This window comes from Coniophora puteana (genome assembly GCF_000271625.1).
Source record: "Coniophora puteana RWD-64-598 SS2 unplaced genomic scaffold CONPUscaffold_5, whole genome shotgun sequence".
In the NCBI taxonomy this organism is placed as follows: domain Eukaryota; kingdom Fungi; phylum Basidiomycota; class Agaricomycetes; order Boletales; family Coniophoraceae; genus Coniophora; species Coniophora puteana.
The window spans coordinates 2,269,790-2,296,717 of record NW_006913057.1 but is presented as its reverse complement, the minus strand read 5'-3'; the positions used below and the strand labels follow the sequence as shown (position 1 = coordinate 2,296,717).

Below are 26,928 nucleotides of genomic sequence, written 5' to 3'. Positions count from 1 at the left end.
TTGTCTCCCACACGCCGCTGGTCCGAAATTTATATGATAGAAGTGATCTACACCTCGTTTGTTATCTAACTTAGATTCTACTAGGTCGGAATGGCTCTCGACGTCGGCTCTCGTGCTGAATCGCCTCTCTCGGCAACACCTACCGTCGTCTCCACACCCAACGGTGAGCCAAAGATCGCCGCCATCGTCGTCGACGCCATGCAAACCCACCAAAAGTCCGCATCGGAACTCATTGAGCTCATTGCATCCCGTACGGCCGCCAGCTCCGCCGTCTATGTCTACGACCTCGCTGAGCAGGTCGGCTTCGGCACCCTCACAAAGTCATGGCAAGCATCCGCAGAGAATACTGCCCCCGTCATCAGCCTCCAGACGAGGGCTGGCGCTGGTCTTGCCCTCGTTGGAAGGCTTTCTGAGGGCACCAGCCAGGACAAAGGCGCTGTTCTCTCTGCTTACACAACCCCCGCAGGCCTCACTGCCATGATTCCTTCCCTCGCCTACCTCCCCCCAGCATCCGAGAGCAGCAGGCTTATCATCCAAGTCCCTGCAGTGACACCTGTCGGTGACAACTACGCCCTCTCCCCCACCCTCGCATCCCTTGCGACTACCTTTAGCCTCCTTCCAGACAATGTCACTGTCCTCGTATCCGCGACTCCCCAGGAGTCCATAGATCTTGCCATGCTCTCCTACAAGCTCTCCACGTCCCATGTTATCCACATCTTTGATCACTACAGCTCCTCTCGGGAACTCGGCCATGGTCATGCTCCTACCGTTGCTCTTAAGCAGGTAGCCACTAGCACCATTCAGGAGGCTATTAAGTGGTCGGGTTACTCCATGTTCGATTACGCCGGCGATAAGAACGCCCATACCGTGTTCGTCTTCGTCAATGGTCCAATTGCTCTTTCTGCCAAGGCAGCATTGACCGATGCTGAGGGAGTCGGCATCCTCATTGTCCGCGTATTGCGCCCGTGGGACGGCGAGGCCCTGCGCGAGGCGCTTCCTAAGACCGTCAAGGATATCCATGTCTTTGATGATGTGCCTAATGAGACTACTCAGGGCGCTCTGTTTATCGATGTCTTCGGCTCCCTGTACGACCCCGTCACTTCTTCGCCCTCTGTCCGCTCCCAGCGCACTCCTCCCTCCAAGACCCAGTCATTCCTTTCCAGTCCCACCAACTTCGCCAGCTTTCTTTATAAGCTTGCTGGCGTCGAGGCGCCTCTCCAGAGCAAGCCATCCACCGGCAAGAAGCTCCTCTTTTTCAACTCGCCCAAGTCTTCGCTCTCCCAAGTTCCCACAGCCATCAAGGATAGCTTTGCTAAGGCAGTTCCAGCTCGCCTGTTGACGGACTATGACATCTTCTCGAAGCAGGGTGGCATTTCTGCACATCGCATCATCCTGGGCTCGTCCACCGAAGGCACCACGTCGACTCCCTTGGCCCACATCTTCCCCCTGGGCAAAGAGGGCGAGGCTGACTTTACTGGCATCCTTGACTTCAGCCTGCTCAAGACGCACTCTGTTCTCACTCATGCGAAGCCCGGCTCTGCGGTCCTTGTCGTCACTCCTTGGACCAGTGAGGAGGTCCTCGCCAACTTGTCGAAGGAGTCTCTGGAAACTATCGTCTCGCGTGAACTACGCATCTATACCATCAATGCCACAGAGGCGGCCTCTGTCCTTTCCAAGGAGGTATCCCTTCCCGCCGACAAGGTTCAGAACTTCCTGATTCACCTCGCTTTCTTGAGGCTCTACCTCGGCGACACCGCCACGGAACACACTCTTACCAAGTTGGGCGTGGGTCTGCTCGAGGAAGAGAGCGGGGTTAACGTCGGCAAGCTCGTCAGTCGGGTCATTTCTGACTTGGTCGAGGTCGAGATTCCTGCCTCAGCCGCCGAGGTTGATCCAGAGGCCAAGTCCAGCCCTCCTATCAAGCGGTTCGAGTATAATGCCATTGCTGTGGAGACTGACGACGGCCAGACTGCTGTCAACGGCGGCTGGATTTCCTCCTGGCATGACGCTGCCAAGCACCTGCTCTTCCCCTCTGCCTTCACACCTCCGTCAACGGAGCAAACGGATGGCGAAATTGAGGAGTACCCCCAGATTCCCAACCTTCGTCCTGAGGTTCCTGAGCGTACCTTCCTAGTGACTTGCTCTGTCAACCGTCGTCTCACACCCATTGAGTACGACCGCAACGTTTTCCATCTCGAATTCGACACCTCTGGCACCGGCCTCAAGTATGAGATTGGCGAGGCACTTGGCGTTCACGGATGGAACGACGAACAGGAGATCCTCGACTTCTGTGCGTGGTATGGCGTCGACCCTAACCGTCTCGTCACCATCCCCGTCGTCACCGGCGAGGAAGATATGCACACCCGTACCATCTTCCAGTGCCTACAGCAACAGATTGACCTTTTCGGCCGCCCGGGAAAGCAGTTCTATACTGACCTCGCTGATTACGCCACTTCTGCATACGATCACAAAGCACTCAAATTCATCGGTGCACCCGAGGGCTCGTCGACGTTCAAGAAGCTTAGCGAGAAGGACACTGTCTCGTTTTGCGACGTTCTCAAGATGTATCCCAGCGCACGTCCGAGCATCGAGAAGCTTTGCGAGCTCATCGGCGATATCAAGCCACGCCACTATTCCATCGCCTCGGCGCAGGCTGTTGTTGGCAATCGCGTCGACCTTCTTGTGGTCACGGTCGACTGGCTCACTCCAAGCGGTCAGTTCATATTCATGCTACCTCGTTCTCAGTGCACTCACAACTCTTTCTTAGGCTCGCCGCGGTTTGGTCAGTGCACCAGGTATCTTGCTGGTCTTAAGATTGGCCAGAAGGTTACCGTCTCCATCAAGCCTTCTGTGATGAAGGTTGGTGATTGCATAACAGCCTTCAGATCAGCCGCTTACTTTTTACTACAGCTTCCTCCCTCGTACGAGCAGCCGCTCATCATGGCCGGTCTCGGTACCGGTGCGGCTCCCTTCCGCGCCTTCCTCCAACAGCGCGCCTTGATGGCCGAGAAGGGCGTGAAGATGGGCCCCGTCTACTACTACTTCGGCTCACGTCATCAGTCGCAGGAGTACCTGTACGGCGAGGATATCGAGGCGTACATACTTGACGGTACAATCACTAAGGCTGGCCTTGCCTTTTCCCGCGACGGTCCTCGCAAGGTGTACATACAACACCTCATGCTCGAGGACGCCACCGAGCTCGCAGCTGCGCTCCGCCACCAAAATGGCGCGTTCTACTTGTGTGGCCCGACGTGGCCCGTGCCAGACGTGTACGAGGCGCTCGTGGGCGCGCTCGTCAAGCAGGACGGCCAGACTGCGCAGGAGGCTGGTGACTTCTTGGAGGGCCTCAAGGAGGAGGAACGCTATGTTCTTGAGGTAAGCTGCCTCCTCGTGTCATGTCTCAAGGTGCTAATATATGGTTGTAGGTCTACTAAATACCTGGCCCTATGAAATACCAAAGATACCAGCGGATCTCATGGTTTTCCCGTCCAATGCTTAGCTTTATCATATCCCACGTGTTTATAGAATGTCGATGTCGGCATATAGAATGGATAGAGGTTATTACAGCTAAACAGGTGGCGTGAACACTATCTACAACAGTGAGCTATGGTATACATGGTATCGTGATCTAGTGTAGTCCCTTCATTTCCTTGTCAGAGTAATCCCAAAAAGCGTGCGAGTATCGATACCAGCGAAGGGGTGTGAACCTCTGCAGAGACATCGAGAGAGGCGCTACCAGAAGGCGCATGAGCAGAGGTGTGGGTGTTTGTATGAGAAACGGTGTGGTGGGTTGTGTGGGAAGTTGTCTGAGAAGCGGGGTGGGAGGTAGTGCGTGACGAGGTAGTTGAGAAGTTATTTGAAGCTATACAATAAAGCACAAAAAAGAAAGCAGTAAAAAAATTGTCCATGATTAGCGATCAGTAAGAGCCAGAAGACGAGCGATTCCTAAAGACTAAGACGGTCCACCAGGCGACGAGAGACACGATAATGAGGCCAACGACGCCGACGATGACGCCCATGACGATCTTGCCCGTATTGTTGAGCGCCGGGCCAGCGCACCCTTGTGGGTACACCTCGTCGCAAGGGACGCCTTGAGGTTTCCGGGAGCTGTACGCACCAGACTGGAGGGATGTGTAGAAGGGGTCTTTGGTGTCGGACAAGACGTGCATGGCAACCAACGTGAGCATGGGTGCGTTGTAGTCAAGAGCAACCTTTCATAGGGATGAATAATCAACCAAATGAAGCGAAGGTAGTATAGACTATTACCTCAGCTTCGGGCCAGTCGTCCCTAAGGTCGAAAAAGCGATCGTACTTGTCCGGCCCGCCGACGAGGCCTCCGTACAAAACGTAGGCCTCTTGTAGAGGTGAGGTGTTGATGTTGTTGATATCATTTCCGCCGCTCGCCATCGCGGAATGAGGATTTTGGGGAGAGTTAGGGTTCGCACCGACAACGTAGGGCACTGCAAATTGACCTCAGCTAGGGACATGGATGTCTTGAGGGGTATCATACCTTGCATCGGATTATTTCCGAGGGCGTAGTTCATTTGACCAACGGCGAAATTCTTGAAGAACAGTCAACAACATGACGTGCCAGCATAGTAGGCATTTACTGACCAAATAGTCATTCTTCCTGTTAGGCGTAGATGCTATTTGAGAGTACCGCTGCAGAAGCATAGCCGCATTCAGCGCAGGGTTGAGACTCGCGTCGTCCGAATCGCCATCGTAATATAGCAGACCACCTGAGATGATGGTCAAGTACCACTCATTTCTGTTTCTGAGCACCATACCTTTCGTCATCCAGCCGTCGCCGCCGCCGTACACAATACCGTCAAGGTAGCGTTCGACCTCAGACTGCCAGTTCGAGAGGTTACCCCCGCCGAAGCCGCCTGCCTGTTCAATCTGGGCGAACAAGACGTTGACGCCTGGCGTCTTGTTGTCCCAGTTGAACACACCTTTGTATCCCTTGAGACTGTAATTAGAGTAGTAGGTGTGCGCATCTTGGTAGTACGAGCTCGAGTTTGTGGCCCAGGCAAGAAAAAGGGCCGCCATCGTTAGCTCGTCACCATAACCAGAAGAAGCGTAGGCATCGCCAGCAACTGGTGCGTTGTTCTGATATTCTGTCATGCCTCCCGGGGCATGAACAGCAAAATCATAAAGCTGTTCGGCGTGCTGTAGAAGCTCTGAAGCGTATGAAGAGTTCTGGAGGGTGGCGGCTCCTGAGAAAGCGTTGGAGAAGAGGCGGTTGGAGTACAGGTTGGAGCAAGCAGCGAAGGCGCCTGCAGCACCAGCTGCAGCATCTGTTCCTGGGCTAAAATAGGTCAATAGCTGTAGTAAGTTGAGTTAAGCCTTGAGGTGCATACTTTGTTCCATTGATCTGAAAAGATGGACGCGACCCGGGTATGTTCTGGTCACCACCCCAGTAGGCGTTATCCGCATTGGCTACGAAGGTGAGCGCCCATGAGCTAGCATGTTGGTAAGATCACTTACTATCGCCAACTTGTACAAAAAGCGTGTCATTAGCCGGATGTGCCTTAGGAAAGAGGTGAGTGATAAAATTTAGCAAAGAATGTGGGTGGAACAATCACCTTTTCAAGCCATGTAAGCCCCCATCGCAGCATATCGTCCAAGTAAGGCGTCTGGTTAGAGAGGTCGTAGCCTATAAAGTTAACTTTTTGAGTGACAAAATACTGATTGACCCATGACGTCATCCACGGACCCTTTCCAAAATCTGTCGCTCCCCAACATATCGACATTAAAACAAAGGACTAATAAAGTTGGTGAGGGAGGCGAATGCAAGTTGGTGAGGGCTACTTACAAGAGGAAAGGTGCATTTGATATAGTCTGTTGCGTTATTTGAATGAGATGAAAACAGTGGGGCAAAACGGTAAGAGCTGCTTACCTCCAGCATCATAATAACCGCCAGTGAGATCAAGGTTGACGTCTGAGCCATCAGAGGTAGCGCTGTTGTTTCTCCAGGAAACCCTGTTGGTGGATGGGAGATTGCCACTGCGCTGAGCCTCGTAGAACCAGAGAAGATCGCCAAGGAGATTTGACCACTGTGGGTTAGGCTGAGAAGTGCCATACGGAGAAGGGACCGCGCCTGCCGAGGCGTTCTGGGGCTGCCACTGGGGATTGGGAAGAGGAACCTGTGCTAGCGCTGAGCCGGCCAGCACTGGCAGAAGGACAGCTAGGGAAAGCATGGCAGACTATAGACCTCAGACCGTAGATGGTGGGTTGGTAGAGACAAGTGAGGCGCACTGCCAGCAGCCGCCAAACGCGCGCTTCAAAAGCCCGGTCAACTGTCAGACTCATCGCGATCCAGACCACCGACGCCTACCGACGCCCCAATGCCCCACGTGTTTTAATTCAAGACCGCGACACCTAGTCACGTGTAGTTATTTGTGGTTTGATCTACAACCGGTCTTCGCTGTCAACTCTAACTCTTCGACTCATCCCTGGTCCACGCCCAGGAAACAGTTCGGCAGCTCCCCAGTATCTATGACATCGACGGCAAGTTTAGATGCCATGAAAGGACATCAATGGATGAGTCAAGATACAAGCCTTCTGAAGAAGAAAGTCGAGTCTACGCCAAGTTTCTCTCTCAGAAAGTTTGCATCTTTACTCAAGTCGACTACCCGTAATGTTTGAAACCTTGAGTTTGGGCAATAATGCAGCATACCTTGATACACCCACCATGCAACTCCCTGCGGCGCCCCAAAATCCACCCAGTGACTACCTTGAACTCTTGAGACATCGATATAGCTTCATCATCTTACCCGTTTTCTCACACCTTGGTCATCCACCTTCGTTACGGGCCGAGCATATCCGGATCCGCTACACCCTCCAATATTTAAGCATTGACTCGAAGCCGGAGGATGCCTTCCGCTTCCCGCTCTTAGCACTACAGTCAATCACGGTCACCCATGGCGCTCAATCCAATCAAGACTTGCGTCCTCGGTGTCGGTCTCGCTGGTCTCACTTTCCACGTCCCCTTCGTCCTGGCGCTACCAGAGCTTTTCTCACTTCATGCTGTTCTCGAACGCAATCCTCAGTCTGCAGGCGGCAAAGTTGCTGAACGCTTCGGCGTCAACACCAAGATATACAATAAGATCGAGGATGTTCTTGCGGATAACGAGATCGAGCTGATTATCGTAGGGACACCCAATGAAACCCATTACTCGTTGGCCAAGGTTGCACTCGAAGCTGGCAAGCATGGTCGGTAGCATACTTCTTGCCACCTACAGTTGTGATTCAACACGATTGATTTTGCTGTAGTCTTGGTTGATAAGCCTGTCACCGTTACGGTGAGAGAAGCAAACGAGCTGGGACAGCTTGCTAAGTCAAAGGGTCTAGTCCTATATGGCTACCAAAACCGAAGATGGGACTCAGATTTTCTTGCTTTCCGTCGTCTACTCGCCCTTCCTTCGTCATCGCCCCTATCCCTTGGCGAACTGACGGAGTTCGAATCCCAGTGAGCGAGAATGCTAGGTAATCATCTGGCATACACGCTGACAGTATTGTTCCTACACAGTTATGACCGTTACCGACTTGGAGCTCGTGGCTCCTGGAAGGACACAGCTGGATCAGTATACGACCTTGGGTCTCATCTCCTTGACCAAGCCCTGAAACTGTTTGGAAGGCCAACTAAGCTGACTGCTTTCATACAAAATGTTCGAGGCGTGACGAAGCCCGAGGTCGATGATATTGTGAGTTATCTTCCAACTGCACTCTTTGATTCCTAGTTGACGTCCCCCTGTTAGTTCGCCATCTACTTGCACTATCCGGCAGGAACGTTATATTCACACCCTTTCACCGCTATACTTCGCTCTCATATTATCTCCATCAAGTCTCCTCAACTGCGCTTCGCCATTCGAGGAACCAAGGGCACATTCACCAAATATGGTCTTGACGTTCAGGAGGATCAGCTTAAGGCTATGCCGTCTCCGACTGGAATGTTTGAAGCAGGCTTTGGCAAAGAACCAGAGGCTATCTGGGGCTTCATCGAAAACATTGGTGAAGACGGCGCAACGATCTCCAAGACAGTGTATGTCACACCATTTTGTGCTTGCCTCTGACCGTCTGATGTTGTACTAGTTGGCCGTCTGAGGCACCAGGTGAATACGTGTCATTGTTTAAGAACCTCGCAGGCGCTATTCGCAATAGCGAAGAGCTCGCGATCAAATGGGAAGAAGCAACTCAAGTAATTGAAATGATTGAACTGGCGTACAAGAGCTCGGCTGAGGAACGCACCGTTGAAGTACCGAAGCTTTAAAGGTGGAGCATAGAGAAGTACACCCGTATGGTGACGGTGGTCTGAATGTAAGATAATGGAAGTACTGTCTGAAAGAACGTTGTATCTATTACCAGAGGGGCTTCAAGTGCTAGTAGTTCGAGTCCAAGTACCTTGCAATTGAGCGAAGCGAGAACCTTTTGATTCCGAGTGGCGAATAGTCTCGGGCCTAAGCGGAAACAGCCCCTGAGCGTCAAAGAGCGGAATGCTATTTTTAGTATCTCCCTTACTCACCTCCACGTATCGCGACTGTCCTTGGTTCTCCGACCAAGTCCACTTCCATCTCAATGGCTACCGTTGCACTTCGTGTCGAGGTTCCGACCTACGGAAAGTCCTTCAATGTCAGCGTGCCCGCGAGTGCAACGATTCTCGATGTCAAGCGCGAGATAGAGTCTACCTGCGCTGGCCGTCCAACCGTATCGGGACAGCGCCTCATCTGGAGAGGTCGCTACCTTTCAGACAGTGAACAGGTGGAGGATATTCATAAGGCAATATTGCAAATATACGGTCCCCAACCACCGGTAGCTAACATGTCTGCTATACAGGCTTCGGACGGACACTGCGTCATGCATCTGTCCGTGCATCCTTCGGCCTGGGCTGCGGGACCACCAACTTCGGCAAAGCCATCATCTACCCCAACATCGTCTTCCGATACATTACTTCGGACAAACCACTCGCTGCCACCATCGAACTTTTACATCCCTAATGCTAATCCTTTTCCCACAGCTCCCCCTCGTAGCCAGTCCGCTTCATACATTTCCTCCAAACACCGGCATGCTCTCGCTGTTCTCATGGGCCAGGTTGAAACGAGACCTGATCAAACAGAAGAGGCTCATGCTACTGCTAAGAGGACTGTTGAGAGCCATGGCTACATCTGGCCGTCTATTTTGGATGAAGAATACCCGGCGGTGAGCCCTAAGTCTGCGGAAGGACTCATTTACGATACAGTTACCGTCGAGTGAGTGTATCTTGCACTGCATAAGACCTTATTCGCTGACTTGCTCAGGTCGCGCTCGTATCTACGACTGCGTAACCCCAACGCACAACCTACGCTGCGGCAAATACATGCGCTGAAGGTCTTAACCTACACATTCTTCCTCTGCACACTCCCTCCACCTCCAACTGCCTCATTCACTGTTCCACCGGCCTTAGAGTCTGTACCCGCGCCGCACGTAAACGAGCTTCTTGCTCAAATGGGCTTCCCGCCACTTCGTGTGGGCGGTCCGAATGTCAATGGTGCTGCCCTCCACGGCCATCTCCCCGATGCCGACGGTCAGGGTATAATGGCAGACATACCAGTTCGCGCATTGCTCGCTCCTCTCTTTATGGTCTTGCTTCGAACTGTCTTGCTGCTTTACTTCTTTAGCCCCACGAGCAAGCCGATCTTCGGGGTCTTGATTGCCGCCTGGATCTTTTATGAAGTATACACGCACGTCAGGATCGTTGTGTTGCGCCCGCTTGAAGATGCTGCCAATCAACGGCAGCAACGCGCCGCCGGCAATGAACAGGCAAACCAAGGACGTGGTGGCCCAGGTTTGGGCATGGACAATGGTGCACAACCCCAGCCAGGCAATGGTCAAGTAACTCCAGGTGTCAATGTTCGGAATGATACACAAAGGCCGGAATCGCAGCGATCGCCGCCACCTCCCATCCCTGAATCCACTGGCATCCTCGATACCCTAGCGTTCACAAGAATTGCCAGCGAGAACACCCTTTTGTTCGCGCCACCTGGGCATCCGCCGCAGCCTCCAACATGGACTGAGAAGGCCACAACTTTCGCGTCGCTCTTTGTCACATCTTTGCATCCTGGTGTTTGGAACAGGCGGCGACGAGTACTACGGGAGCGCGAGGGCCGGATACGAATGGAGATGAACACTATTGAGCGTGAAGAGCAGCAGGAGGAAGGTGGCGAGGCCGACTGGAGGGCTCAGGCGCGAAACTCAATTTTGGCCGCCCATTCGCGCCGGCCTGCATGGGTGAAAGATTATGTCGTGCGTGCGAGGGCCGGAGAGTGGGTAGAAGAGTAAATTATCATATAGATTGGCACCAGGGAACGGATTCATGACATTGTAACTTCTTGGCATTATTAATCATGGTAAAGCTCCTGAAGGTTTTCAACACTAGACTGAATCGATGTTCCAGGCTTGATATATTGCAGCAAGCAATGTAAGTCTACCAAGTCTACTCGCTTTCTTCCTCGTCCTCATCCTCAGAGTACTCCTCCGCTTCATCATCTATAAAGCCATTGACCATCGGCTCATCCCCGTCGTCGTCGTCGTCCTCGCTTTCGTATTCCTCGTCGTCATCATCCTCGTCACTCTCCCCTCCGAGCTCAACTTCTTCTACACTGCCCTCCTCATCGTCATCTACAGGAACCTCGGCATCCATCGCTTCATCCTCTTCATCCTCTTCGCTCTCTCCTTCGATATAGCGAGTGGCCCCTCTGGTCTTTTTGATTTTAGAGCCGTTAATTGGCAGTGACGCGGGTGCTGTCGATGAACGCATCTCTATTTGCGTCAGGACCATGTCTAACCGGCCGTTCAGCGACAAAAGACTCTCCTGGAGGGAAAGGCGAGAGGTCAAAGTGGCGTGCAGACCGGATAGCCGTGCGACTAGGTCGGGCATCTATGTCATGTTTAGGACGTTTCAAACAAGGATGCATGGACAAAATCACGCACCGTCATGAGGTGTCCGCTGTGGACGACTAAGACGGCATTGATCCAGTTGATCAATCCCATGCCTCTCTGAGAGCTAGCACCACCTCCTCCACCTTTCATATTTGTTGCTCTTGCGCCGCGCCCGAGACGTTCGACGCAAGCGGTCAGCAGAGGGACGGCAAGCTGTGGTGGTAACCGCCGGACGGAGTTGCGGATCAAGGTAGAATCGGAGTGTGCGAGACACGTCTCGAGTAAGCGGACATCAGAGGAGTGAAGGGCTTGTATGAGAGTTCGGGTCAGCGAGTGCGCGGGCACGACGTCGTTCTGTGCGGCTGCTTGTTTCCGGCGGGCTGACGATGGCTCCGCGTCTGAGTCATCTGGAGAGGTATTGTGTCGGTCTGCGGCGTCTTGGCCCGTGAGCGCTGTGAGACGCTGGCCAAGGGAGAGTTCTGCAAGGTTTTCGTCCAGTGTACCGTCGACATCACGCTCGACGAGGTCGTCCATCGCCTGATCTTGGCCGAGCTCGACACCGGAGTGTATCGATAATGACGGGGGCTCAGCGTATCGCGCATTTTTTGTGGGAGACTTGGGCAAGAGTCAACAAGAATGTTTTCGGCTAGAGAACGAGAGGACAGACCTGAGATGAGCTTGCCTCTACTATGGTTTCTGAAGGGTCATCTCGGGGTGGTGGGTGCGACTTACGCGAGTGTTTCGTGCGCGCTTTTTTTTGTGCTGGCTGCGATGCCATGTCTATCTGTTAAAATATCGCATCACTGAGCAAGTAAGCAATAGGAAAGGGCCGAGATACTGACAAGCAAGACTTTTTGAGGATATCGAGAGGGGGACAAAATATGAAGGTCAGAGTCACGTGCGCAAAAGATCTGTGCTTCGCATGGTGATTGCCAAATCGAGCCTCCTTTATGGACGCAAGGTCGGCAAGTTGAACACTCAACTTCGCCCGTCGACGTCTGCACAAAGTATTGGGATCCTTCGCCCTCGGGCTATTCATCCGCCATCCCGTCCAGAACTTCGCACTCTTTCCTTTGTACTCTACTCATACGATCTCTCCTAATTTGCCTCCGGTTCACGCATTGTACTTTACACCATCCTTCAACCTTTCGATAGAGATATGAACTACATCCAGGTAAGCTCGTTCACTCGATCCCCCTGGCAAATACTCACGTCTTTTAGTTAGAGAAACTTGGTAAGACTGCCAAGAACGGCTATGATGAGATGTCTGATCATAGGATTTAACAGGCGAGGGAACATACGCCACGGTTTTCAAGGTGTGTGGCATTGAGCCTTTTGCCATGACTTCGCCTGACACGCTATCAGGGGCGTTCGCGGACCACCAATGAAATCGTCGCGCTTAAAGAAATACACCTCGATGCAGAGGAGGGCACGCCTTCTACTGCGATCCGTGAAATTTCCCTTATGAAAGAACTCAAACACGTCAACATAGTCCGGCTTTACGATGTCATTCACACAGAAACAAAGTTGGTGCTTATCTTCGAGTACGGCGATCAAGATCTCAAGAAGTACATGGATCAACATGGCGAGCGCGGGGCACTCGATCCCATGACAGTCCGGAGTTTCATGTATCAGCTCCTCAAAGGAACCTCGTACTGTCATGAAAACCGAGTCCTTCACCGCGATCTGAAACCTCAAAACCTGTTGATCAACCGCAAGGGTGAACTCAAGATCGGGGACTTTGGTCTTGCCAGAGCTTTTGGTGTCCCGGTCAACACCTTCTCCAACGAGGTAAGTCATTATCCTGCCATTGCAGCGCGGCGCCCAACCTCCGATTATAGGTCGTGACTTTGTGGTATCGTGCACCTGATGTCCTTCTTGGCTCACGAACCTACAACACCTCCATTGACGTTTGGTCTTGTGGTTGTATATTTGCTGAGATGATATCGGGCGTCCCTCTGTTCCGCGGTCGTGACAACCAAGACCAGCTACTGCATATTATGCGAATCCTTGGTACGCCTGACGACAGAGTGCTGCGTAAGATTGCCACGGATTCCGTGCGTGCACTTTTTAGCTTAAAGTGTTGTCGCCTGAGTTACTGAACTCCATTAGCCTGAAATCACATTGAAGCAGTATCCTCGTTACCCGAAGATACCGTTCCAACAAATCCTCCCGAAGGCTTCTCCTCAAGGTGTTCTTCATTTCATTGCGAGGGTTTGAATGGAATTTCTGAACTTTCCCTTCAGCCTTAGACTTGTTGGAGCGACTTCTCCAGTTTGACCCTGCTAAACGTGTCACTGCGACCGATGCTCTGAACCATCCATACTTTACGTCAGCCCTGGGCAACACGTATGGGATGACCCCGTCACCCGGCTCGATGCCTCCGCCAGGTTACAACTACCCTCACCCCCACGCTCAGCAACCTCAACAACAGCAACAGCAGCAACAACAAGCACCGAAACCACCGACTCAATCTGGTGCACAGCCTGGCTACGCTCACCCCCAACAGCCCATGTACTCGCAGCAGGAAGCGGCTCGAATGCAGCAGGCGCAGGCGCAGGCGCAAGCTCAGGCTCAAGCTATGGCGCAGGCTCAGGCTCAAGCTCAGGCTCAGGCTCAGGCACAAGGACACATGCAACCTGTTCCAAACGTGCCGTACGGAGCAGGTGGATACCCTACTCAATACCAGCCGCACGGACGCTAGGACGTTCTAGGACGCTGTGACTCTTTTGCCTGAACCCCCTTGGCCTTGTGTAATTAGTTCTGATTGTCTTGTTGTCTGTATTCCATTCAGATCAGTCTGTATAGTCGATGTGTCTCAACTCTTGGTTTCGGTCCCAAACAATTATCGAGGCTTGTGATACCATAGATGGAGTCTGAATTTTCTTGCGAAGTGCCTGTATAGCTAGTGTTGTTCTGAAAAGCACATATTGCTTGTACTAGGTGTTGGTGGACGTGGAGGTCATTATGCCTAGTGAGGACGGGGTTGATGACGATTGGCCCCTGAGGACAAGGACGGATGAGGTATTTGAATTTGATTCCGTGCTTTCCACGTGGCCGAGAGAGTTTGCATGGAAGCTTTGGCTCCCCAAGAACGAGATAAAACAGGCGACCGCGTACCTTTCTCTCGCTGTCCAAGTTGTCCTGGCTCTCCCGCACGCCCCCTGAGCGCATCCACACACCATGTCCACGTCGACCTTCGACGCCCTCATCGCAGATTTGACAAGGGAGGTGCATCGTGCTCAGCCAAAAGATGCACTCCAGTTCTGCGCCAACTGGTTTCAGGCCCGCCTCGAGGAGCAGCGCACCCGCACACGCGACATCGTCGTCTCTCGCGTGCTCAGCTTTGCTCGCGACCTCCCAACCGATCTCTTCATAGATACACCCCTCACCCACAGCAGCTCCCCCGCTCCACCCGATCTCTATGCCCCTTCCGCACGTCGCGGTTCATCCTTCCCAAACACATTCTCACAGAGCCCTTTCGGTACACTCAATGTGCCGGGCAATGCATTATTGGCCACAGACACGAGCCCGTCGCCCGTTGGCGGTATGCCGCCGCCCGCGATCCGCGAGCTCCCGCCTACATCACCTCTTACTGCTGACCCGAACCCATTCAGATATGAGCCCACAACTGCTACACCCACACTCTCTAGCAACCTCACTTTGAAACCGGGTGACTATCTCCATCCTCCTTCATCCGCCATATTTCAGCGTCGGACGTCTGTTAGCGCCGAATCTATCGCCGTTGACAGTGGGCATGACGAGCCTCTGCCCGTTTACCCCAAAAGCGATGAACAGCTACGCCGCATCAAGAACTCCATCGCTAAACAGTTCCTCTTCCGCGACCTCGATGAAGAGCAGGAGACAGGCGTCCTGAATGCATTGCAAGAACGGCACGTCAAGTCGGGAGAAGTCGTCATCCGCCAGGGAGATGTTGGCGAATATTTCTATGTTGTCGAATCTGGTCTGTTTAACTGTTACGTCCGGCAAGATCCTCTGCCACCCCATTTCATGACTGGGAACTCGTCCCCGCGGAACGCGCCGTCGGAGACGTTTGTTCAGCCAGGATACCACCCTGAATTCGGCAGAAAGGTTGCAGAATGCAAGTCAGGGGACCAGTTTGGCGAACTGGCACTGATGTACGGACACCCGCGTGCAGCCACAGTACAGGCAATGGAGGCATCGACGTTGTGGTCACTCGATCGGATTACGTTCCGAACGATCATTCTCAAGGCCGCGCACAGGCGGCGAACTATGTACGAACAATTTTTATCGAGTGTGCCGTTGCTGGCTTCGCTGGAACCCGGCGAGCGGAGCAAGATTGCGGATGCACTGATTAGCAAAGTGTACCCTGACGGAGAGGCGGTGTTGCGACAGGGAGAGATGGGAGACACGTTCTTCTTCGTGGAAGAGGGCGAAGCGATTGTTACCAAGTCGCAGGTTGGAGAGGAGGGAGAAGTGCGGGAGATAACCGTCGGGAGGCTCAAGAAAGGAGATTACTTTGGAGGTGCGTCCGTGTGTTGCTGTCATGTCCGGCAAATTCGTCGGAGTCAGTTGGCTGACCTGGCATTGTCTGGGACAGAGCTATCTTTACTTCGATTGGAGCCTCGGGCAGCGACTGTGAGTGCTGTGCGACGCCAGAACGCCAGCGAGTCGAGGTTGAAAGTGGCGGCGTTGGACGCGCCTGCGTTCACCCGACTGCTTGGACCATTGCGGGAGATCATGGAACGGAACGCCGGGGAAAGCTATGGACGGTAAAGGACCGGGTGAATGCAGACATGAAGAGGTACAATAGGCGTATGTATGGCAGACCGGCAGGGAAAAGCGAGACAAATGTTAGCGATACTGCCATTGTTGTACAACTGTCGTATGGTTTTTGTGATTCCGCTCCACAAAGTGTGGCATACCACGGCAGGCCGAGTCGCGATGCCAACAAAGCTGATTTTGACGCCTGTTATAGGTGGAGTGGGAAGCACGCGAGCGAGTTCCCCGCGAATCCCATCCTTTTAGTTCGCATTCCCTTCCTTTCTACACCCCTCCCCCCTTCCCTCCAAACGCAACCTTCCCTCGTTGGCTCGTCCATGCTAGCCAGCATCTCTCCGACCCGTTCTTTCACCTGAAAGCTCGCTCAAATACACGAATCCCTGTCACTCCTTTTATCGGTCAACCAACTAACAACTATAAACCCTCACCTCCCTCAACAAATCAACATCAATGGCTGGTCTTGCTTTCCGTCACCTTGACTCGGATGTCGTCCGCAGGCAGGGCCTCGTCGGCGGTCGTAAGTCTCCCTCAATTGGTCCATTCTTGCTAACTGCTCATCCAAACTTGCACTACCTTAGTGGTCGGAGGCTTACTGTGCGTTCCCTTTTCGCATCCAACACATCACGGGCTACTAACTATTATTATTCGTATCCAGCGGTGGAGATTCAGGCTCTGCGAGCGCGAGTGCAGCGGCAGCAACCACATCTGCGGTTGCTACCTCTTCTGATGGGGGCCTTCTCGGAGGCGTCCTCGGTGGTGTCACCGGTCTTGTTGGCGGCGTCACCAGCGTCGTCGGTGGTGTCACATCGGCCATCCTGCCCTCGTCCGAAACTTCCCCTGCTCCATCGACAACCCCTCCGTTAACATCCTCTTCCTCTTCTAGTTCGTCTGGCACGACTACATCCGCTGCACCCACGACCACTGCTATCTCGTACGTCCTATCTGGTACTTAACTAAGGACGAATCCAATACGGTTTACAGCACTACGTCCGCAACTCCAACTACCACCTCAACCCCTTCCTCCACCCATTTATCCACCCCTACTCCCACTCCCACATCACAGACTGTCATTCAGAGTAGCTCTGCCGGTCAGGTGGTATACTACACCTCCTTCTTGAACAATGACACTCCGTCGACTTCGGCGGCGCCAGCCCCTCCCCCAAAGACCTTCCTTGAGAACAAGCCTTTGGAAGGAGGTGTCTTTGCTCTTGTCGGTATCGTGGTTCTCATCGTCGTCATCATGATTATCACCTGTGCTATGCGTCGCCGGTCTCGCAGCCGTCTCGAAGACGAGATCAACGAGGCGGTCACCTTCGACCCCGCTGGCGCTAACCACTACAACGACGTTGAGAGGCGAATGAACTCGATGGAAAAGTATAGATGGAGTGGGAGTTCCTCAGGTCATGGTCACGGTTTCGGTCACGGCCCGGGCACGGACTACCAGCCCCAGCCTGTTCAGCAGCAAGGGTACTATAATCAGTACACACAACAGCCCGGCGCTGTACGTGCGCCCTCGCCATACCGGACGCCGTCTCCTACCGAACAGTACAGCGTTGCCATGGGTCACGATGCGGGTGCGAACTTGAACCGCAAGTTCTCAGATCGCAAGCCTGTTCCCCCGCTTTTACCCAACCCGGTCTATGACCCTTACGCGCCCTTGGATGCATATGGCATGGGACACCACGCCCCGGCGAACGTTCATGCTAACCTCGTTCCTGCTGCGCCTGCCACCACTGCGCCCACACTGCCCGATACCTTTGGAGAGTCCAACCCTCCAATGCTCCAGGTTTGTCTTGCGATATCCCTCTGTCGTCAAGAGATCTCACAGTTCTTTTATTAGGTTGCCAACAGGTAACCTCGCACGGTCACTCCACCTACGATATACCCTGTTACCTGTTATCGGACACTGCTTGAATCCCGACGGTGATTGTCTTTGCTTCCTGTCACCGTCTGTTGCTCTACGATTCAAGTAATACTGCTTTTTCGAGTAGCTAATGTTTGTTATGTCTGCTCTCTTTTCTTGTTTGATCTCAGAGTTGCTGCGCAGTCCTGTGATTAGATCTACCGTTCATCGGAGTTTGCATGCAGGAGCATCGTGTCCTGGGACACGGTGTTTTGCATCCCATTATAAACTTGATGTTGATGTCTCGAGTTCAAGCATCATTGTATTGTTAGCACGCCCGATGAACTTGTGTAAATACTCGTTGATTTAGCGCTTTCGAAGGTTTTGAGTTCTAGTGGTGATGTTCTAAGAGGCGGCGCTGCTTTCTTGACTCTTTTCTTCTCGCCGCGCACCGCCTCGGTGCCGTTCCCGACGCTCAAGGTGCCATACAAGCCAAGTCACTGCAAGGGTGGCTGCGCATGTACAGATCATTGTAATCATCCCCTTTTTAAATCGGGGTGCGTCGGGCGCGGCATAGAACAACAAAGGCCACCAAGCATTCACCGCATTATTCCACATGCTAGAGTGAGCAGTGATGAGTACCACCATGAGCATCGGGCCGTCCGACTCACTTCATCGATGCGAGAACGACGGCTCGCTCCTGGTCATCACCCGCACAAACTTGATTGGCCCATCTGTGCGTGAATCGTCATGAGATCTAAATGCCTTTACAATCACGGTGGACTCACGCGAAGGTCGTCGCTTGCCCTGCGTACGCAGCGCCTGCGAGGTCTGTGTTTGCATAATGTTACCCCATGTGACGTGAGCAAAATGCAAAGGGTCGCACAGTATGCAAAGAATTTGAGTCCTATCGGGCTGCTCCACACCAAAATGCAGATAGCTGCAATAGTACAACAAACACACATGTAGACAAGGACGGGCCACCGAGCACGCGTGTAGTCTGTCCATGTTGCGCAAACGAGAGTAGACACGATGCCAAACGCAGTCACCCCCGATGGATAATAATCTGACAATATTAACTGTTGAGTCGTGTTGTGCCAGAGCCGAGTTCGTTACTCACCAACTTGCTCGACAGTGAACCCGCCTATTGCTGACAGCCATTGTCCCATCAAGTTATTCGAACCGAAACTTTCAACTTCGCCAGATATGCCGAACTGACGTTGATTAGCCTGAGCACTATGAACGTTTAATCTCGACCTACTAGCAGGCTGAAGCCATACCACCTCCAACGACTAAGAACTCTCTTAAAGAGGTTCCACGAAAGCTTATGATGAACGGTATCAGAGTCGAGGCGTTCGTAGGCCAATAAACGTTCCTGTACAGCAAAGCTTGAAACTCGACATTCGAAAGGAATGGCGTGACCGACCTCGTCTTTCAGGTAAAAGGCCCTTGTAGTGGCAGGGACATCCGGAAAGACAAAGAACCCGTACAAAGCGATTGGCAAAGTGATAATGCCGTCGATGATGAACCTGTCAGACTATCGCATCAGTCTTTCTGCTTATGTATGTGTCATGCACCCACGCACAACCATCGCCAGCCGCTGCGTCCATCAACACCATTAAGATTTCTGACATTTATTTTTGGATGAGATAATACGGCGTGGTGAAGAAAAGATCACAAACTGGTATACGGCCGCTTGGAGTACGCCAGAAAACCTGCGTTTGTGAAGTCACTGGATAAGGCAGAATGATTTCACGTACAATGTCCCAATCAGACCAGAGCTGGTGAATATACCTGAACGTTTGCCGAGTTCGCCGGGTTTGTACCATCTGTAAAATATACATGGGATGTGACTCCGCAAGGTAGGTGTACTTACACTCACGATCCGAGGATGTAATGCGTCCCTACAAATGTCGACGCCTCTGACATCCCTTGAAAGAAACGTATGACATAAAGCTAATGCCACAGGTTGAACACATGTATTCATGCATGACCGAAATTGCAGACCTGTTGTACGCTGTGAACCGCACTTGAGCTTTTCGACGTCAGATCACTCCTTGTCTGGTGTTTCGCCATTCTTACCAAAAAGTCAATACTCCCCAGATGATCTGCATTGTCGGAAACCATATTCTCGGCGGCACAACTTGCAGCATCAGGTTGTCTGTACAAGTGTAACTCAGATGACATAGGAACAAGCTAAATGGCCATTCGCACTGGGAATCATGCCAACGATATATCCGCATGTAAAGATGGTGTTGATCCGCTGCGGGAAAGTTAAGGCGTGGATCAGGGAGCGAGAGCTCAATACTTCAGTACGGACATTGAATTCGTTCCCGTACATGTTGAGGTCCTGTTTCATCCCAGAAACGTATGCATTATTGACATTGGCGCGATCAAGATCTTGAGATCATGAACAGGGAAACGAGGTGGTAAAATGAGAAAGACCGTCTGTAGATTCAGCACACGCGTTGATATATAAGCCCAACTTGCCGAGAGTCGTCAATAATACCGGACGCACCTAAGGGCAGAGGGGCTCTCGAGTGCTCACAGTTTGTAAAGTACTGCATGTGATTGACAAATGTGCGTGGAACGGGATTTTTAAACATGAAGGCACAAGAAGCATGCATGTACACTGACCATGAGGCAACAATAAGAAAGGATGAACCAGTCGAGTTTCAGAAGGAGCGTGCGCTCCTCCTTCGAGGAAGGCACTTCCCCCCATACAAACTCCCTTATCTTTCGCCAACTTAGCATGGCGAAAGCACGTGAGATCGGCTATGAGGGATTGTGCAAGGAGCAGAATCCTAACGCATACAGCTGTTGGTACTTGTTGCCACCAGACTTGACTGGAGTCGCCGCAAAGACCAAGTTGCAAGGGAGACCGAGCAGGACCGAGCTTAAGTGGACGAGCTCCTGGAACGCCCTGCACAGAAGGACAATTGGATTTCCGAGATTCCAGTTCCGCGGTTGTTTTCAAGGTCAGCGGCTGTCAGATTCGGTGGTTCGGTGCAAGTCGTCCATGTCAGCCGCGGCGACGCGAACGCACGGCCGTCTTGCTCTTAAGCTTGTTGATCTCATCCGTTGGAAAAGCCACTAACGCACGATTATCCTCGGTTCCCGGGCCAAATACCTCATGATCAAAAACCTGATTATGATTCACCCGATTTGATCGTCTTCTTTCGTATGTTAACGCTGCTAAGCTGCAGCACTTCGGACCTATCGGCGGTGCAGTCAACTCGAGCTCAGTTAGCTAGTCTACCAATGCCCGAGGTAGTCCCCCTTGCAGATCTTGATACATGCTGCCTGAGGACGGCGGTGCTGTAACTACCCGAGGTCTTCCCCCATCCGCTCTGCTACGGAAAGATAGGTATGCAATGTCGACCGATATAAACTTGGCTTGGTCTGAGGCTCGGTCTGCACTTGTGGGAACTCATCATCTTATGGAGGGAGTTCAGATCATGGAACATCGTAGAACTTTTGGTTTGCTCAGACTTTGACTCAGGCGCGTCATCGGATATTCGGATAGATTACGACGCCCTTTCTTTGTCAGTTCAGCCGTCAGCGAGCGTCTCCGTCTCGCGGGCTAGAATGTATTATCTGCACCTGCTGACTCTGGGACCGGGGCAAGGCTCGTGCAATGACTGAGCTCAGATGAAACACCTGTCAACTCGGGTTTTGTTTTGCATTTTTATCTTCCCTTGGCAAAGGGAGAGTGGGCGCCTGCACGCGGGATCCCTATTCTACTGGAGTAAAGTATTACCAAATGGTAATTATTGTACCAACCTGGGTTACTGTCTGTTACAAATCTCGACACTGACTTATCCTATTTAGGTTCCTTGAAGGGAGGAAAGGTGAGCAGTGGGAATGCATGTTCCAGCTTGATGGATATCGGGCTATCGGACCAACAGGATCAAAAGCATGAGAACGGCTATGCTGGCACAGACAGACTCTGGGAACGGCACCGGGACGGCACGAGGATAGTACGAATGAGAGCGAGGAGGATGTCGATTTTGCCGTATAGAGATTTCGAATTCGGAACCGGACATGCTGCACCAGGGACCAGTGCTGATGTCAGAAATCCCGATGACGGAATAGCCCGAGCGTAAGACCGCCTCGAATCCCGATCTCATAAACATATATTATGTGCCCATTCACTTCGCCATGTTCAGCTCCTTTGCCTGATCCTTGCCCTCCCGCCGATCCCGAAACACAAGTGTGCTCCAAGCATGCCTTCCCGCCCGCTTGCGGTAGCTGCCACTGCCGCCCTCGTGCTACTCTTCTTTGCTGTTACCCCTGTCTCTGCTGATCTACAGGAGTCCCCTCGGTCTGCTGTCTCATCCTTCCTAGCCAAGCGCGATGACCACATGCACCACCATGGCGCCCCTCTACTGGAGATCAACGAGACTGAAATCTTACAATTGCACGCCCCTACCCCTCCGTCGTACTACACGAGCGACTTTGAGGACACTAATCCCGATACCCCTCGCTACCCTGCCCTCATCGCTCTCCACGTTGTTTTCATGACCTCAGCCTTTTTCTTCGCCCTCCCAGCACGTAAGCAATGAGCAATTTCCGCGTGCACTTGTCATCTAATCACGACGTTCGAAAATTGTTCAGGTATAGCACTACGTTCAGTGAATCATTCTTGGACAGGGCTGTCCGCTCTGGCATTTTATGGCTTGAATGCACTTGGTTGCGCTGCGAGCGGTCTGTACAGAAAGCTGACTCCGGATATGTGAGTGAACGCCGAAAGGGTCTCCGATCATTTTGCCTCCATTAAGAGCATTTGCTGACTACCTGCTCCATTCAAGGTACGAGGGCGCCAAACATGCCTCACACGGATATGTTGTCCTTTTCCTAAGCCTTGCTCTTTCGGCAATCGACATCACCGCGTTTTTCCTCCGCCTGTATCAGCATATCCGCCGCGGAGAGAAAGTGTCCATGAAATCATTCTGGCGCCGCATCATCCTCGGACGCGATGATGATTTCGCCTCCTCTTCTGAGTACTTGGGTCTTGTTTCCGAAGAACCAGACGAGTACGAGGACGTGGCAATGAAGCCTTCCAGGGTGGCAGATACCGCTATTCCCTTACACGTACGAAGGGATCAGGCCATGGAGCCGTTGAATCTTGCGGATCCAATGGAAGAGGGTCACTGGGCCACTGAGCATCGCACAGGCCCTCATCATCGCATGCAGTCTGCATCATCGGAGAGAACGCTGTTTGGCCTTCATTCTCCCAAGGATTCCAGACAGTCGCAAGACACCTTGCACGACATCTCCGCGCCCAATCACATTCGCCCTTTGTCTTTGTTTTCAAAGATATCCAAAGTAGGGGCAATTGCATATAACCTGTTTGAACGCGGTCTCGTCTTTGCAGGGTTCGGCATGATGCTGACAGGGATCGTGGTTTATACTGGTGGTTGCCGCGAGAACTACGTCAATGGATGCCTAGCCCATCTGATCAGTGAGTATTTTTGACGTGTTTTCTCATCGCTGGCGCTAAACTAGGTGCAGAGGGCGGCATCTTCTGGTGCTATGGTATCGTCACCTTTGCTCGATTCCTTGGATCGTTTTCAGAGCTCGGATGGGCGTGGAACATCTCCCCATCAGGAGATGGTGTCTCAGCTGAATTCGTAGAATCGCTCGTCATTTTCCTATACGGCATCACGAACACTTGGATGGAACGGTTTGGCGCTCATGCTGGCGACCCTTACACTACGAAGCAAGTGCAGCACATCAGTATTGCGGTGGGTTTCCTTGAATGCTGATTGTAGTGTCATGATCCTGACTGTGATCATAGGTGATGTTCTGGTTTGCTGGTCTGGTGGGTATGGGCATTGAGTCAAAGCGCGTTCGTCGCTGGCTGGCGGCGTCCGCTATTGCCTCATCTTCCGCTCGAAGCGAAGCGGAGGTTTCGGAACCACCGAGCTACCGGGCTAGCTTCAACCCCTTCCCTGCGCTCGTTATTGGCGTCACTGGTGCCGCTATGAGCGCCCATGCTCAGACTTACCTCTTCCAGGTAACAATGCTTCTTTATCAACCCTGTCCTTTGCTCACCCCAGATCACCAGGTTCAAATCCATCAGCTCTGGGGCTGGCTTCTCCTTGGCTTTTCTGCGCTGCGCTGCCTCACATATTTCTTCCTTTGGTTGGGACCACCGCGCTCCATCCTCCCTTCGCGTCCACCGACGGAGGCCCTCGGCAGTTTCTTCCTCGCTTGTGGGGGGCTCATGTTCATGTTTAGCACGGAGGAGGTCACACTTGCTGCCATGCGCAGGGGTCGTGATGGTGAGATCGCCACTCCGATTGCATCGATATTTGACTAATCTTAGCATAGATATGATGATGTTCCTCAACGTTGCCGTCGCAATTACTTGCTTCGTCTTTTGCTGGGCTATGGGTGTGGTATCCTTCAAGGGCTGGCTCAGGTCTCGAACTGCCCTTTCTTCCTACCAAAACCGATCCTCGCCGTCCACCCCTTAAACCTTCTTTTAGCTCTACTCATTCTATATCAATGCCCCCGTTTTTCTTTCATATAGAGTTAGGTCCCGCTCATTCATTTCCCCCCGCAATTAGTTCTTTTGGGATCTTGCCATGTTCCGTCACGACACAATTTGTATTTTGTCCCTCGCATATTTTTACTGTACCACCCCCAGCTTTTGCGGGACAGCCATGTCCTATATTCAATGCTTTAGTTATGACAATGCCACACTTCACTCATTGTTACTCCTAGCTGGATATCTAGGCAAGTGCCATTAGGCAGTAATCACCTAGTGCACCCATCCAAACCCAGAATCCCGACCATCCGCACCCGACGAAGCCTTTCCAGCAGCTAGGGCGGCTATCAAAGTCAGTCTTCCATACAACACGCCCAAGCTGTAGGGCCGCTGCTGTGAGGCCCAGGTAGAATACGGGTCCCTGGGCATTCATTATGCCACTGTAGCCGATAAGAGAAACAGTCGATGCTGAGAGCCCCGCAAGGATGGGGCGCGTGTTCTCGCCAAAGAGGCGGGCAGTAGACCGGATACCGATCTTGGCGTCATCAGTTTTGTCCTGCATGGAACAGTCAGAACGTCAACCTGAATGAGTCTCACGGGAACATTACTTGATGGGCGTAGATGCTGTCGTAGACGAGCGTCCAGCAGACACCGCCGGCATACAGTGGGAGGCAGACTGACCAGTCTACAGAGCCTGCTACTGCTGACCAACCGAGCATTGCGCCCCAGTTGAACGCGAGACCTATAGCAAAGCGTTCAGTTCAAGTCATTCGAATCATGTCGAGCGAGATAACCTAGGACAGCTTGTGGCCAGTCGGTGACGCGTTTCATTAAGGGGTAAAGCGTGACCACCGACAGGGAAGAAGCTCCGAGCAAAATGCTGCGACTGTGTTTAGATGTGCACAACGCAGGTATGAAAGCCGGACAGACGTACCTATACCAGTTCAACTGCAGCAACACGCCCAGACCTACACTCAGCTGGGCACCGAGGAATGCCAGCGCCTGCCTCGACGTGATGTCTCCACGGGCCAAAGGGCGGTCCAGGGTCCTGGCTGCAAGTACCCGAATCGTTGACGAAAGTGCTCGTGATAGCAGGGGGAGTAGGGTACTCACCAACGGACTTGTCTAGATTCCTGTCCCACATGTCATTAATGGTGCATCCGGCACCGCGCATGATGAGCGCTCCGATACCAAACAAGCCGAGGTAAGTCAGCGGCGTGCTGATGGGTGCTTGCAAGGCGTATGAGGCCATCGTGATAGACCATGCTAGGGTTGGGCGGGTGAGCCTCTTTTCAGCGGTACGAGCGCGTATAACGCGTACCACATGGGTAAAATAGGAGCAGTGTTCCAATGGGTTTGTCGATCCTGGTGAGAGCAAGATATGGACGTGCTTTCGACGGAATTTTGTCCAGCCAGGTTGCGGGAGGTGGACGTTGTTGGTCGGATACACTGGTGATGAATCGTTGCTGAGACGCGCTTATTCGCGAACTATGGTATGGCCAAGGCTGTAGTACATGTCGCCCCAAGAAATTAGCTTGGGGCTTCTGGCTTGACCATAGTCTCCGGTGGAGAGTTGCAGAGCACTGACGGGACGCGAGGAAGATCATGTGAAGACAAAGTACGTCGCACGTACGTACATACAAATCAGGACTGTTGATGAATAATATACAAATTGGACGGGTTCAACGTGAAAGAAACACCAAACGTCAGGGGAAGTAAATGCACCAGCTATGAACGCAAGGGGAGGTATGCAATTTGTGGCATGCAACTATCATAAAAAAAGTCGAGGTCAAATATAGCCCTTCACCACTCCTTCGCGAGCTTGAATGCCCAATCCCAGTCTAGCCCCTACGTTAGTAATGCAAGGCAACAATACGGCTTACAACACTTACTAGCGTAGATCTCGCCATCGTCGTCAGTAACCCGACTAGTGACATTGTAAGTACCAGTTCGTGCAACCATGCCTGAAGGTGATTCTTCGGGATCAAAGTTCTTGATGTAAGGTTCGTTCTTAGGATGAGGTCCATACGAGCCTAGCATCTGTTCCAACTTGTCGACTGGAAGTAAAGGTGAGTCCAGATAGACATGTCCAAAGCATATCCCACTTGCCTTTGATACCGGAACGCTTGACCACTTGAATATACCTGACGCCAGAGACGATCGAGTGGTTGACCTTGAACGTGATGCGAACACTGGATGGGCGTCAGAAGCACGTCTCAGAGACAATCGCTCAGGCTTACTTGTACTCAATACCCTCCTTGATCGTGATCGGGTTTTTCTTGAGATCGGCCAGCTTTCCGTTATCCGACAAATCGAAGATGAGTTTCTTGCCTGCAGGCAGAGTCGGGGAGTCAAGCTCAAGAGTAAGCACTGAAAGCTAGAGGATTTTGAGTCGAGTCAAAACCTCATGTGCTTTTTGTTTGGAGGAGAAAGCAAGGGGCATTCATACCTTAGGACCACTGGCAACACCCTGAGAGCCATCTGCATTAAGGCCCAGACTAGCCTTCCATCTGTTCAAGCTCTCGTCGTTGGCATCCAACTGAGCGTATTCTTCTGCAGTCTTAGCAACACTTGGCTTGTAGCCTTGACAGACGTTAATAAATTGTTCGGCACGACTGAGCCACCGAGCGCCTACTTACCTGGGGTGGCGGTGGGCTTGAGATCATCCTCTTCAGGCTGTGAGACTTGTTCAGCATGGAAGGAACAAGGATACATCAAAGAAAGAGACTGACGTTTCCGGACATTGCTGGGGTCGTAAAAGGGTGAGGTGAATATTCAAGCAGGGGTCGATGTGAGGACGATGTGTAAGTATACTCGTCGCGGCTGCACTAATAAGTCTGGGCGGTGGGGCAGTCAGCGGAGGAGATAGTAACTTGGGAGTTATCGATTTCTCACGAGTCGCATGTTG

General features: G+C 52.4%; 12 protein-coding genes across 12 annotated transcripts; 7 read left to right on the top strand and 5 right to left on the bottom strand.

Annotated features, from left to right (window-relative positions):
* Nucleotides 1-92: 92 nt before the first annotated feature.
* Nucleotides 93-4,096, top strand: CONPUDRAFT_103596 (assimilatory sulfite reductase). Its single transcript, XM_007769910.1, has 4 exons — nt 93-2,713; nt 2,768-2,859; nt 2,911-3,375; nt 3,426-4,096. Exons 1-4 carry the CDS (start codon nt 199-201, stop codon nt 3,432-3,434), a joined length of 3,081 nt encoding a protein of 1,026 aa, XP_007768100.1. The 5' UTR covers nt 93-198; the 3' UTR covers nt 3,435-4,096.
* Nucleotides 4,097-4,672: 576 nt separating this feature from the next.
* Nucleotides 4,673-6,294, bottom strand: CONPUDRAFT_123363 (glycoside hydrolase family 9 protein). The gene is made up of 8 exons (XM_007769909.1): nt 5,900-6,294; nt 5,816-5,841; nt 5,717-5,765; nt 5,586-5,656; nt 5,488-5,530; nt 5,361-5,439; nt 4,791-5,308; nt 4,673-4,741 (listed from the first exon to the last, which is right to left on the bottom strand). Exons 1-8 carry the CDS (start codon nt 6,198-6,200, stop codon nt 4,683-4,685), a joined length of 1,146 nt encoding a protein of 381 aa, XP_007768099.1. The 5' UTR covers nt 6,201-6,294; the 3' UTR covers nt 4,673-4,682.
* A 215-nt stretch (nt 6,295-6,509) lies between these two features.
* On the top strand, nt 6,510-8,420 carry CONPUDRAFT_136932 (NAD(P)-binding protein). The gene is made up of 5 exons (XM_007769908.1): nt 6,510-7,215; nt 7,276-7,471; nt 7,532-7,706; nt 7,761-8,044; nt 8,095-8,420. The coding sequence occupies exons 1-5, from the start codon at nt 6,924-6,926 to the stop codon at nt 8,270-8,272; spliced, it is 1,125 nt and encodes a 374-aa protein (XP_007768098.1). The 5' UTR covers nt 6,510-6,923; the 3' UTR covers nt 8,273-8,420.
* Nucleotides 8,421-8,558: 138 nt separating this feature from the next.
* CONPUDRAFT_81913 (uncharacterized protein) lies at nt 8,559-10,392 on the top strand. The gene is made up of 3 exons (XM_007769577.1): nt 8,559-8,778; nt 8,836-9,248; nt 9,297-10,392. Exons 1-3 carry the CDS (start codon nt 8,578-8,580, stop codon nt 10,315-10,317), a joined length of 1,635 nt encoding a protein of 544 aa, XP_007767767.1. The 5' UTR covers nt 8,559-8,577; the 3' UTR covers nt 10,318-10,392.
* A 39-nt stretch (nt 10,393-10,431) lies between these two features.
* On the bottom strand, nt 10,432-11,695 carry CONPUDRAFT_165031 (NUC189-domain-containing protein; the record flags this gene model as incomplete). The annotated part of the gene is made up of 3 exons (XM_007769907.1): nt 10,432-10,915; nt 10,969-11,532; nt 11,585-11,695. The coding sequence occupies 3 exons, from the start codon at nt 11,693-11,695 to the stop codon at nt 10,472-10,474; spliced, it is 1,119 nt and encodes a 372-aa protein (XP_007768097.1). The 3' UTR covers nt 10,432-10,471.
* Nucleotides 11,696-11,907: 212 nt separating this feature from the next.
* On the top strand, nt 11,908-13,777 carry CONPUDRAFT_103586 (Pkinase-domain-containing protein). Its single transcript, XM_007769906.1, has 7 exons — nt 11,908-12,091; nt 12,139-12,151; nt 12,205-12,233; nt 12,283-12,708; nt 12,759-12,974; nt 13,030-13,108; nt 13,164-13,777. Exons 1-7 carry the CDS (start codon nt 12,077-12,079, stop codon nt 13,619-13,621), a joined length of 1,236 nt encoding a protein of 411 aa, XP_007768096.1. The 5' UTR covers nt 11,908-12,076; the 3' UTR covers nt 13,622-13,777.
* Nucleotides 13,778-14,075: 298 nt separating this feature from the next.
* Nucleotides 14,076-15,866, top strand: CONPUDRAFT_103585 (camp-dependent protein kinase regulatory subunit). The gene is made up of 2 exons (XM_007769905.1): nt 14,076-15,424; nt 15,500-15,866. The coding sequence occupies exons 1-2, from the start codon at nt 14,101-14,103 to the stop codon at nt 15,673-15,675; spliced, it is 1,500 nt and encodes a 499-aa protein (XP_007768095.1). The 5' UTR covers nt 14,076-14,100; the 3' UTR covers nt 15,676-15,866.
* Nucleotides 15,867-16,131: 265 nt separating this feature from the next.
* Nucleotides 16,132-17,536, top strand: CONPUDRAFT_153310 (uncharacterized protein; the record flags this gene model as incomplete). Its single annotated transcript, XM_007769904.1, has 5 exons — nt 16,132-16,198; nt 16,260-16,275; nt 16,337-16,612; nt 16,663-17,467; nt 17,522-17,536. The coding sequence occupies 5 exons, from the start codon at nt 16,132-16,134 to the stop codon at nt 17,534-17,536; spliced, it is 1,179 nt and encodes a 392-aa protein (XP_007768094.1).
* A 393-nt stretch (nt 17,537-17,929) lies between these two features.
* Nucleotides 17,930-20,278, bottom strand: CONPUDRAFT_54328 (MFS general substrate transporter; the record flags this gene model as incomplete). The annotated part of the gene is made up of 17 exons (XM_007769190.1): nt 17,930-18,143; nt 18,196-18,258; nt 18,313-18,355; nt 18,411-18,603; nt 18,658-18,738; nt 18,786-18,899; nt 18,951-19,053; nt 19,110-19,151; nt 19,207-19,239; nt 19,285-19,353; nt 19,407-19,480; nt 19,532-19,559; nt 19,607-19,685; nt 19,739-19,787; nt 19,845-19,924; nt 20,073-20,085; nt 20,162-20,278. 17 exons carry the CDS (start codon nt 20,276-20,278, stop codon nt 17,930-17,932), a joined length of 1,395 nt encoding a protein of 464 aa, XP_007767380.1.
* A 1,610-nt stretch (nt 20,279-21,888) lies between these two features.
* On the top strand, nt 21,889-24,006 carry CONPUDRAFT_89851 (uncharacterized protein; the record flags this gene model as incomplete). Its single annotated transcript, XM_007769903.1, has 8 exons — nt 21,889-22,078; nt 22,142-22,259; nt 22,336-22,591; nt 22,634-22,988; nt 23,039-23,271; nt 23,325-23,543; nt 23,595-23,811; nt 23,861-24,006. 8 exons carry the CDS (start codon nt 21,889-21,891, stop codon nt 24,004-24,006), a joined length of 1,734 nt encoding a protein of 577 aa, XP_007768093.1.
* CONPUDRAFT_123348 (para-hydroxybenzoate-polyprenyltransferase) lies at nt 23,881-25,627 on the bottom strand (the record flags this gene model as incomplete). Its single annotated transcript, XM_007769902.1, has 6 exons — nt 23,881-24,576; nt 24,629-24,762; nt 24,815-24,900; nt 24,955-25,072; nt 25,134-25,286; nt 25,342-25,627. 6 exons carry the CDS (start codon nt 25,625-25,627, stop codon nt 24,265-24,267), a joined length of 1,089 nt encoding a protein of 362 aa, XP_007768092.1. The 3' UTR covers nt 23,881-24,264.
* CONPUDRAFT_81907 (rho GDP-dissociation inhibitor) lies at nt 25,614-26,859 on the bottom strand. The gene is made up of 7 exons (XM_007769571.1): nt 26,753-26,859; nt 26,660-26,696; nt 26,470-26,603; nt 26,261-26,397; nt 26,130-26,212; nt 25,913-26,077; nt 25,614-25,861 (listed from the first exon to the last, which is right to left on the bottom strand). Exons 1-7 carry the CDS (start codon nt 26,762-26,764, stop codon nt 25,824-25,826), a joined length of 606 nt encoding a protein of 201 aa, XP_007767761.1. The 5' UTR covers nt 26,765-26,859; the 3' UTR covers nt 25,614-25,823.
* Between the last annotated feature and the right edge of the window lie 69 nt (nt 26,860-26,928).